The sequence below is a fragment of the Parus major genome, chromosome 26 (assembly GCF_001522545.3).
Source record: "Parus major isolate Abel chromosome 26, Parus_major1.1, whole genome shotgun sequence".
Lineage (NCBI taxonomy): Eukaryota > Metazoa > Chordata > Aves > Passeriformes > Paridae > Parus > Parus major.
The window spans coordinates 985,813-997,929 of NC_031795.1; the positions used below are offsets into that span (position 1 = coordinate 985,813).

Sequence of the window (12,117 nt, forward strand, 5' to 3'; positions counted from 1 at the left end):
GCACAGCACCTCCATCCCCAGCTCTCATGACACCAGCTGAGCACATGCCTCCACAGCCAGCCACAGGCACCGGTCAAGGGGAAGAGAGGAAGAAAACCCCAATTTCTTCAATTTAGATGAAACGTGACAGAACACCGGCACAAGGAATAGCCCAAACAGTTTCCCACAGCAGACTTGGCCAGCCACAGCAGCCACCCACCTGTGAGCACCCTCATGGCTCCGTGCACCGCGTTGACATCGCCGCTGACCAGCATCTCCATGAGGAGGTTGAAGAGCTCGGGCCAGGCCTCGGGCCAGTCCCAGTGGGCGATGGCTGACACGGCGTAGGCAACGCTCGAGCGCACCTTGCTGATGGACTCCCTCAACCCATTGGGCAGCAGCTCCCTGATAGAAACTTTTGCCTGCAGAAAACAACAGCATTTAGAATAAATCACAGCTAAGAAAAGAAATCTAGACCTGGGAATATATCCTGATATTGATTCAATATTGGTTTTACAAAATGAACATCCAGGAGACAAAAACACTCTTGCACACTACACCCCATAACTTTTTAGGGAAAACTGCATGGTGTGTTTTAACATCTCACATACAGTATCAGACAAGCACAGAGTAAACAGCTCACAGCTGCAACTACACAGGATGTACAGATGTACATGGAAAACATCCAGAGTTAGCTGAGATAAATCCCAGCTCCAGTGTCAGGGACTATGTTTGCTTATTTTGGAAGAGTTCAGTAAACAAGAACAGTCACACAGCCCTGAAGGGACAGGAAAAAATAAAAGCCACTTCTGGGGCATAATTCAAGCAATTATCTCTGGATGGGATGAATCATACTATAGAAATGAAAGATGCTCCAGTCAACAGTCAGAGTGGAAAGAGCTGGAATCTCTGGCCATCTTAGCTGTTAAATACTCTTGTTGAACAGATTCTTAATGAAACCCAGCAGCTTAAAACTAAAATTTGTCATGAAATAACCTCTAAGTCCCAAGATGTATAACAAAAGATTTAGCAAACCTCCAAAAAAGGACTGCCAGAATCAGTATTTGTGAAACTTAGGAAGCAAATTTTCTTCTAGTCTTGTTCTGAGAGTAGCAGGAGCATTGTGGCTGAACTTTCCCTACAGGAAGCAGCCCAAGCTTCTCAAGCCCAGTGTTGTTTTAAGCAACTGAAAATTTTTGAAGTGGAAAATGTAAAAAAACCTTAACTGAAGACATTAATCCCCAAAATACTCAAAGGCACTGGTACTTCTTTAACTGCCTACAAAATTAATACTCTTGATGGATAAAAGTGTTTTAAACCAGATAATGTGAAACCAAGTCTTACCCTTTCTGTGGTCTCTGGAGGTCTAAACTTTTCAGACTGAGAGCACCAATGAGTTTCCACATACTGTTTCAGAATAACAGACGCCAGCTGTATCAGGAGAGAGGTCAGACATCAGGGACATATCCTGGAACCATTGCAAGGATCACCCCTGACCCATTTGCTCAGCCCTTCTTTAGAGGGGCATCAGGACTTGCCAGAAACGAAAAAAATCCATGAAATGGACCACAAAATTACTGCAGTAAAAATTATGATGGGTATCCACTGAGCAGCCATGGCCTGCACAGCACTGACCCAAAGCAGCAGCTCTAGAAAGGCACAAATACAGGTCACAAAGTAACTAAAGAAATACAGAACAGTTTCCAAGGAGGAAAACACCTCCAGAAAAAGCTTCTGTGAAGAGAAGCCACACTTCTGTTTGCTGGTGTCTATCACCCAGCTCCTAAGTTGTGTCCATTTCCAGCCCAGTATTGTATCAGCACCAGGTTTAAAAAGTCCAAAAAAAATTTTTGAAAAATATAAGAGTCTAACACCTGAATAATGTTGAAAGGAAGACTCTAGAGAAATATAAAAAAAGTGAAGAAACAGTAACAGAAAGCTACTTCAAATTTTTCACCTGAAAACATGGAAGAATATTTTAAAAACCAAGGAAATTTCCACTAAAATTCTTTCTGCAGCTCCAGGCAAACTCACCTGCCGGATGGCCAGAGCTCCCTGAGGATCCACAGTCAGTTCTGCTAAATGAACACCAAATTCTGCAAGGAAAAAAACCCAAATATTGGTATTGTAACTTTTATGGCCACACAGCAAAATTAATCAAGATTTTTGGAGAAGGACATCATACCAATTGAGTGACTCACATGCAGGAAGAAGAAGGCAATTCCAAAGCACAGCTACTCAAATAAATCATGAGCATTAATTCCCTCCTGTGCTCTCCACAAAAACTTCATTTATTGTCTTGGCATCTTATTTTCTTCTCTCATGGACAAAAAATTTTGCAATGCAGGCTAATAACAACCAAATAATTTAAACTTTAAATACACATATAAAAATCTTATCTACAATGTAAAATCATGACTCGAGTTCCTGCAGGAGAGATGCATGGAAAAGCTCCAGGATGGAGCAAGACTGGCAGCCAGCAGTGCCATTTTGGACAGCCTGGGATCATCCAGAGGATGTGCAGGCAGCACTGCAGCTGTCCCAGCCCTCACCCAGCACACACCAAACGCCTTCCTGAGCAAACCCTGCCCAGCACAGTGACACCAGCACTGCCTGGACAATCCCTGGGGCTGCAGGACCTTCTCCTGCAAAGAGTTTGTCCAGAAAAAGCAAGAGCATCTTGTGGCTTCTTGCCAAGCAAGCTCCATGACAAAGGCAAAATTCAAATACTTGTAACAATTCTGTTGATGCTGAGCACAGGAAATAAAAGCCAGGAAGAGCAGCCGTTCTGGTATGGTAAATCCATATAACTCAATAAATTTGCTTAAAATTGCAATTTTAAGTTCCAGGCAGCTGATAACTGTCCTAAATACTTTATTTAATTTCACTAGTCTGCTTAAGAAACACATTTGTGACGTTTTAGTTCTTAGAAGCTGTGGAGCAGAAGTTATGCCCTGGGGTCCTGTCAGCACACCCTGCCTCCTGCAGACAGGCTAAACGTGCTGACAGCATCCCTGACAAAAACAGACTGAAAATTCTTCTCAAAAGGAGTTCTGTGACTTCCCTCAGCAGCACATCTGAGTGCTTCACAAATGGTTATTGAGTGTTTCCTAATACCCACCTCACTGCTAAGAGGCTTTTCTGGATTGGAAGATAATTGCCTCTCACTTTCCCAAGCACACATTGAACATATCCAGTTCCTTTACCCTTTCTTCATAGATCAGGCATTTAAGAAAGAGGAAAATAACCTTCTTATCCAGCTGTGAAAGCAGGGAGCCTCATTCCAAGATGTATTTAACATAATACTTCTCTTAACTGAAGCAGTCATTATTCTATATGCTATCTGCAATTTCCATGCTCAAGTGTGGCATTTCATTTCAGCCCCATCTTTAGAGGGTAAGTTGGAAGGGTATAAAGAGTATAAATGGAAAGCTAAAAAGGGTAAAAATTGGTATAAAGGAAGCCAGAGTAACTGCAACGACTTCATACAGCTACATCTCAGTATTCCAGTTCACAATCCTTAATTTGTTTACATATATGCATTTGATGTATTCTCTCTGCATACAGTGCTCTGCCTGTGATTGACAGTATTTAGTTTCTCCATTTTCCAACACCTTAGTTCTGCTCCCCAGGCAGACCACAGTGCCATCACTGGGACACCAGACATACTGCTGCAGTGGCCAAGAGTTCTGTCATAAAAACCCCCTGGGTCTAACAATAAGCCACTGACAACCCCCATGGGTTTTCAGCCTGATGTCCTGCTCAAAAATATTACAAAACTGTATCTTCTTAACTGATAAATTACCATTGTGGCAAATTCCTATCAGGAATCCTGCTGAATTCAGATCATTCACACTCAGCACTTGTTTAAGCAATAATCTAGCTCTCCTGTCAAACCAAAATTAGATGGGTTTATCAAGAACAGATCACATAAAACAGTACTAGCTGTGTAGCAACTATTTATCCTATTGCTGTAGACACTGACAAGCTGTTTAATGAGCTGTTCCAAGAATCTTTCCAGGGACTGATATTACACTGATCCTTGTACAGCTCACTGGCTCCTCTTTTCTCAAAGGATTGTTTTATTATTGGTTTTTTTTTCCCAGTTGGCTGGCAACTTTTATCTTTATTATGAGTAAATGCAGTTCAAATGGACCTTGATAGGTGATTTCTTCACTTATATTTTGTAGATTTGAGATATCAGAAATACCAAGTCTTCTCCCCAAGATAAGGTCTGTAAACCTCAAGGATTAGAAGCTTTTAATGAAGGGCCTGGCATGGAGAGCACTTAGTAAACACATTTTCTCCCAGCTCTGCTTCTCCTTTCACTTAACCTCAGTATTAATAAAATCAAACTCTCCTCCTCCACAACAAGCTCTATCTACCATGTAACCAGTTTATGTAACCTCTTCACCTTCAACATTTTTGCAAAACTACGCCAACATGAAACCAAAAATTACCAGTAAGCAAGCAGGAAGGAATAAATGAGCAGAAGTTTCTACTGCATCTTTGCACCTCCCTGCCTTGTTGAAGTGGGTCAGCACTGACCAAGTCCAGCTCAGCCCATCCATGCAGAGCTGGTTCAGGAGCTGCTAAAGGTCCCTTTTGTTGTCTCTGCTGAGGGCAGAGACAGGGTGAGGTGGAGGAAGGAGCTGCAGCCAGTCTGGTGAATCCAGGTGGCTCCATGGCCACTGACACTCCAAACTGAAGCAACACTTGGTCTGCAGAGGCTGGATCTCCACCACCACCACCAGAGCAGCACTAGAAACTGAGTTCCCTTTACCCAATACTTGCCCACCCTTGTGCATCATGGTCCTCAGCCACACAGGCACAGATGTTTTCCAAAGGACTGGCTTTCAGTAACATCATCATAAAACAACTTGGGTTGAAAGGGACCTCGGGAGGTCACCCAGTCCAATCTCCTGCTCAAAGCAGGGTCAGTCATGAAATCAGACCAGCACAGAACAGGATGGCAATCTGCAGACAGACTAGGAGGAAACACCAAGCAGGAATCTAATGCTTAGCCAGAGTTCTGACACTCGACACGTGTGCTGCTTTGAGGAACTTCTTCATCCTCCATCATGATGCTCAAGAACTGCTCCAAAAGCACTTTTTGTTAGCACACCTCTAAAACTGCGTTCATAATTTCCTCATTTCTCACAAAAGAGAGAAAGATTGAGGTCACTCTTCTCCAGCAGCTGTGCTGCTTTTAAGTATCTCCTTTGAAATCCCTTCTTCACAATTTCTCTCTACACTCAACTTCATCTGCAGCATCACAGAGCAAACACTAGTGTTTGCTGCTGTGAATAACCTTTCTTCCCCACAGGCAGCATCTTATGTTGCAATGTGGCCATTTCTTGTTTCAACTTCCCTGTTACAAATCAGTTCAATGTTAAAGTTTACTCCTGGTAAGAATTAGCTCAATCCACCCACAGGACTTCCACTCGTGTCTTCCCATCACTTGCTCTACTACAATTCAAGTTACAGCCAAGAGAGCAGCACAAAACCACATGTTGTGGTCATGTCTTTATATTTTTCAGATCTCTCCTTCCAAGCAATGCTTGGGTTTATGGCATAAAATCATGTATTCACAGAGTAGCTGATGCAACACTGAAATCCCTCTTGAAGCCATATTAAAGCAGTTATGTTGGGAAGGAGCTGACCATAAGCAAAAATATGCTGAACCAGGAAAGCACAATTGATGCAAAACATTTTGTGCCATTATGGTAGCTGCAAGTGTTCTGGTACAGAACAGACAGCAAAGTGTATCATGAAAACATCATCAGAGAATCAATATATCATCAGAATTTTAAAGCATCAAACTGAATGTGCTGAGCCACCTGCTCTAGAAGAGGAGATACTAAAAGAACATTTACAAGATCCATAAAGCCAATCTTCCATTCTGAAATCACATTCAGATCAAAGCACTAGCTGTCTCCTAGAGGACTATTCTCAAACAAGATGGACAAGAGGGTCAGCATGCCCAGACTGACACAGGAGTCAATCTGCCAGGGTCAGCACCATCTTCAGAGCCACCTGCACATCTCAGCTTCTGGCAACAAACAACCTCATGAAGGACTGAGCTGAAGGTGCCTTTTCACACACAAGGTGTCACAACATAAGCCATGCTGAAGATTGCCTTACGATGCCTTTCTACTTGCAAAAAGGACATAAAGAAACACATAAGGCAGACAGGCAAAAGAAAGGCAATTCCCCAGCCTGGAGCCATTCACCTCCCACCATGTTTCCAGAGCACAAGAGCCAACAGCTCAGAAACTAAATATTTCACCATAAAACATCAAACTTGGTATCTAACCTGGCAAGCAGGGAACAGTGTTTTCCAGCTGTCTGAGAAGCTGCCATTAAACCCCTTTATCCACATAATTTAGATGATTGAATGGCAGACACTGCTTCTCTTTGTAGGGTGGAAGCCATTCAACAGAGTTGGACTGGATGATCCTTGTGGGTCCATTCCAACTCAGAACAGTCTGAGCCCTCCTGCTGGACATGAACTCCCCTCAGAGTGCCACTGCCCTGCTCTGCCATTCCTGGAGATGACCTGGGCTCCACATGTTCTCCAATACAGTAAGACCTAGAGGAAGAGATCATTTTTGCACACTGGGCAATCATCCTCAGGCCATATGACACTGGCAGTAGTGCACACCAGGGGTGGTGCATGGTGCTACCTCAATGGAACAGATCAAGGGAACAGAAGCCCAATTCTCCAGTAACATGCTGATACCACAGTTGAGCCAAGTTAGACACTCAACAACAGCACCAGTCCACAGTTGCAGCTTTCATTTTTCTGCCTTCCCCCTGCAGTCTCAGGCATTGTTTTTATTTATGTTCTGATAAAATCTAACAAAGGTCACCAGGTGAACTCTCCTCTTTCCAGAGACCGACAGTAATGCATCTCCCATCCCCAAGCTGCCAATTGGTGCATTTCCTCAGCAGACAGAGGATGCAAAAGCAGGTGAGAGACTGAGCTGCTGAGGACATGTCTGGCAGTTGCCAAAGGGTGACATGGTGAGAAGAAGCTGCTATCAATATCCTTAACCCAGAGGAGACATTCCATATTCCTCCAGAGCACATGTATAGAGTCAGACAGGAGACTCCCTTGAACAGTTCAGCCTGCTCCAGAGGCTTTGACTGTGCACTCATCTCCTCCTACAAGCACCAGCCACATCCACTGCCAACCTTCTTCAGGGAGCTCGACTGCATCCTCTGAACACCTGAACCATCCTGAGCTGGCTCAGACCTGCCTGGACAACAGGGCAGCACACACCACCCAAGAGAGCAGAGAGCAGCTTAGGAAAAGAGGTGGGGGCAGAGCAATGCTGCCCCAACACCCCCAAGGAAATGCTGGCATTTGGAAGCTCCTGAAGTGGCTGTTATATCCAACCATTGTGTACAACTGCTCTTGATGAGTTTTTTTCCTCCAGGAATGTTAAATCGTTTAAAAACCATTTCTACTTCTAACATCCAGCAGTGATGAATTCCACAGTTTGCACACTGGGGCAACAGCTTAATTCTGCCTGTTTCAGATACATTTCCCCTGACAGCCCATGATTCTGTGATCTCAGCTTTATGAGAAGCCACAAACAATCCCTCCTCACTCACCTGCTCTGTAGCTTATTATTTCAGGGACTCCATCTCTGCTAACCCTTTCCCAGGCAGAAAAGCCAATGGATTAGGTCCTTTGAAAACAGCAGCTTTTCCACACCTCTGCGAGTGTCTGTGCTGCCTTTTTGCTGCCCTGCTTGATCCCTGCCAGAGCAGCAGGCCAGTAATGCATGCACTGCCTGTGGAAGCATGAGGAATTTGCCGGCTTTGTTCTCTGTGCCCTCCTTAACGGTCCATTTGGCTTATTGGAGCATGACAGAGCAGTGATTGGGTATTTCCAGGGAACTCTCCACACAGACAATGGGTTTTCTTCTCCCAAGGACAATAGTTAGGACCGCCCACAACTTTTTAGGGTGTTATCTGGACTGTCTCCCCCTCCCCCAACACTACACTGCTGACCAACACTGGCTAGCTACACCCTCTGTGTCTGCACTCAATACACCTTGTGAAATCATCCTGTAATTTGTGCCACTGATTCTCACTGGCCAGACTGAGCAGCACTATCAGCAACTTTGTCCCACTGCTATTCACTCTGTTCCACATCATTTACAGATGTGCTGAGCAGCTCAGCTTCACCTGGGACTCCTGACCCTGCCAGTCAACAGCTGTTTGTCCTGAAAAGTTTCAGCAAGTCAACTTCCTAAGAGCTTTTTGGGAGTCCCACAATTCTTCTGCCACAACAATTTCATGTGCCTGTCTCTTCTCGTTCCAACTGCTGAATTTTAACCATAACAGACAATGCAAAACCCACACCCCCTCCCCTGTACCAGCCCCAGCTGCACCTCACCTTGGAGCCCTCACTAAAAGCTGTCCCATGTTTACCAGCTTAATATTTAGCTGGTCCCTAAGTGGCAAGTTTTACAGCCCAACTTTTACACAGTAATTGAATGTCTGAGTCCCCCTAAACTCTGGGAGATCCATTCTTTAGCACTTGCTGTTTATGGCAAACTGCTAAGTGGAACTGCTTCTACTCAGGCTTCAATCTGACACGGATTCCCCAACTTGTCTCCTGTAGAGGCTCCTCAACATCACAACATCAGCACAAGAAATTTGGCTCTTCTGCAGTCCTACTGAATGTACCTTCCCAAGTCAGTCGCTGGCTTTAAACACCTCTGAAACCTTTTCTGTTTCTGCAACATTTAAGTAAAAGTAAAACACTTCAAGTTTTTGTAACCTTAACTAGCTCTTCCTCAATCTCTTTTTCCCCTACTTTCATTTGTTTTGCATTAGAAGTGCCAACACTTGTGCTCTTTCCTACTCCTTCACTTCAGCACCTTCATGCTGCTTAATGATACATTTTTTTCTCTTTTAAAGGACTTGTGACACACACGGTCTACATTTCTCTACCTCAATAATATGGTGCTGGCACACACCAGATTCCTGTAGCTCGTCCTCTTGGTTTTTGCAAGCACCTTCATACCAAAGACAGCACAGAAAGAAGAACATAACTTATTCTTCCCATGCTGCTTGACTAGTACAAGAGAGGAGGAATCAAAGGTGTGCAAAATAATTCCCTGAAAGAGACCTCAGGAGGTTTCCAGTCAAACCCCCATGATCAAAGCAGAATCTGCAGCATTAGATCAGAGTGCTCAGATTTCTAGGCAGGTCTTGGAGATGCTCAAGGATGGAAACAACACAGCTTTTACAGACAATCAGATTAGAAAACTCCTTCTATCCAGTTGGAACCTCTTGTTCCAAGTATGTGCCCATTTATCCCTCATCCTCTCCCACCTCTCAGTGTCCCCCAGTCTCCTCAGTTACCAGAAGCTGCTGTCAGACCCACCCCTAAAACCCTCTTACTTCCCCAGTGGAAAACCCCTCAACCCCAGCATCACCTCATGGGGTGAATGCTGCAATTCCCCTGCCCAACCCAGGACCCTTTGCTGAACTCATTCCCCTTTGTTGCTGTGTCTCATCCCAGGGGTGGGAGCAAAACCTCGCAGGTATTCCAGGTGTGGTCTAAGGAGCACTGACTGGAGAGGGCTGATCACCACCTCTGATCCTGCTCAGACAGCCTGGCATGCAGGTGGCCTCCAGGGCACACTGCTGGCCCTGTCCAGCTCACCAGCCACTGGTATTTCCTGGCCCTTTGTCCCAAAGCTGCTCCCCAACCAGGCAGCACCTGACCCACATCCCAGCAGTGCAGTCTTGTCCTTGCCGAATTCCTCTGGCTCTGTTCCCGCAGGGCTCTCAGGACATCAACTGCCTCCCCTCCAGTTTGGTGTCAAACTGCTTGTGCAGGTGTTCTGCAGCCCCCTCCAGGTCACAGGGACACATCCTGCACCAGATCTCAGAGTTCTGGCCCTACAACTACAGAGAAGTATTGGGGACTTCAGCAGATTTGTAAAACCATGACACAATAGAAGGGTAAATGACTCCATTCCTCTTATCCTACCATCCACTAGGTGCAATTCTGCAATCCTGGGCTCTCAAAGGTACCTCAGGGATGTTCATTGCCTAGAACCGTCAGAAAACATTATTCTCTGGAGATCTGTCACCCAAACAGACTGTGGGAAGGTTCAGACTCTTTGGGGATAAGCTGCCACTTAAGCAGTAGCAGTGAAGGCCAAGGCTCTATGGTCAATGAAGCACTCCCAGCACTTCCAGACTTGTGCTGCTGCAATGTCATCAAACCACTCAATAAAACTCCAAGAGCTGTGGAGGCAACACAGAATTCCTAGTAATGCCAGAAAGAGCTAAGCTGAGTGTGATACAAACACGTTAAGGGAATGCACAACAACAAATATTTTATCAAACATTTTGCCTGCATTCACTCCCAGAGCAGCAAAATCGCAACACCACTCTTGACCCTGTCTCACCCTCACACTTTCCCACTTTGCCTCTGGTAACACTTCTGAGCTGAAGCTCAGGAGCAGAAAGAGTTCACAAAACACTTCACAGAACACCTTCAGAATATTGCAATCAGACTAAAGGTATGGCAAAATTTCCAGGAGAATCCACAAACAACCAGCTCATCAAGCTGCCAGGCCACAGGCAAAACTTCAGGCCTGGGGTTGCAGTGCTGCACTCTCCAGTCCCATCACAGCAGATCATCTGCAAATCTTCCTGTGGTTTTTACAAACTCCAATCATTTGGGCTGAAGCAAAATAAAGTGTTAGCATTAACAGGTTTTTAAATGTGTCTTCCACACAGAAAAAGCAGCCAGTGCATGAACTAACCTACTGCCACCATAAAAATGCCAAAGGAGTAATGGAATGATTAGAGACACTGCTTGAACTTGGGGTGTTTGCTCATTTCAAATCTCTCTTTCCAAAGCCATAAGCCAGTTGCCATCCAGCTCCACTGTCCTGCTTGTCCTCACCTTTCTATTAACAGACAGTGAACTCTGTCACTGGAGTTTCACACTGAATGAGGGCACAGCTACATCCTGGACACCCTCAACCTCACAAACACCATGTACAGATGGCAGCCTGCAGGACATGGGCACACACCAGGACACACTTCCAGAGGTGAAGAGGATCCCTGTGGGAGCAGAGCAGGGTCTACAGATGGAAGGGCTCTCCATGCCCCTCATGTGACCAACCCTGGGGACTCCAGCTGAGGTAGAACAAGGTACCCAGAGCAACAGCCTAGCTGCTTCACCACCCCAGAGCCCTCCACATCGTACCCCTGGTGAGCTTAGAGCACTCCTTGGTGCCCAGATCTCACACACCACCCCAGAGCCCTCCTGCCCCCCAGAGCAGAGCAGTTCCCCAACGCTGCAGGCGGGAGCCAGCCCTTCCCTCCGAGCACCGAGCCCTGCGGTGGGACAGGGGCTGCTCCAGAGAAAGACAAGGAGCTACTGGAGGAACTCGAGTGAGGCCACAAAGATGATGAGGGGTCTGGAGCATCTGTCTGGTGGGCAGACACCGTGGGAGTTGGGCTTGTTTAGTCTAGAGAAGACAGAGGGAATCTCAGCGATCCATACAATCCACGGCGCTTGCCAAGAGGTTGCTGCCAGACGCTTTTCAGTAGTAGCCAGCGACAGGACAAGGAGCAGTGGCCACAAACTAAACCACAAGAAGTTCCACCTCAGCGTGAGGAACAACTTCTTTACATTCAGGGAGGCAGAGCACTGGAACAACTCCCAAGGGAGGTCGCTCTCCGGAGACGTTCCAAACCCACCGGGACGTGTCCCTGTGTCACCTGCTCCAGGTGACCCTGCCTGGGCAGGGGCTTGGCCTGAATGATCTCCAAAGGTCCCTTTCAGCCCCAGCTATGCTGTGATTCCATGAGAGACGTGGTTCACACACCGACAGCCGGCAGGAAGCCAGCCACAGCCGCCTGCTCCCGCCGGCCCGAGCGACGAGGCTGGAAGTTTCGGCCGAGGCCAAGGCGCAGCCATGAGGCACCGGTACCGGGAATCGCTGCGGCGGCGGCCTGGGGTCCCCCCATCCCCTCAGCGCGGCCCTCACTCACCCTCCGTCACCTCCAGCACCTTCACCTGCTCCTCAGCAGCGGCTCGCACCGCCTGCACCGGGCACAGGATCCCCGTCAGCGTCTCCACCAGAGCCT

At 46.5% G+C, this 12,117-nt stretch overlaps 1 protein-coding gene across 1 annotated transcript in view; it reads right to left on the reverse strand.

Annotated features, from left to right (window-relative positions):
* IPO9 (importin 9) overlaps positions 1-12,111 on the reverse strand; it is a 38,684-nt gene extending 26,573 nt beyond the window's left edge. The window contains exons 1-4 of the mRNA XM_033519887.1: positions 12,022-12,111; positions 2,014-2,075; positions 1,324-1,410; positions 200-401 (exon numbers count right to left, since the gene is read on the reverse strand). Coding sequence (XP_033375778.1) covers positions 200-260 — 61 coding nt within the window. The 5' untranslated portion in view covers positions 261-401; positions 1,324-1,410; positions 2,014-2,075; positions 12,022-12,111. The remainder of the gene's footprint in view (positions 1-199; positions 402-1,323; positions 1,411-2,013; positions 2,076-12,021) is intronic.
* Between the last annotated feature and the right edge of the window lie 6 nt (positions 12,112-12,117).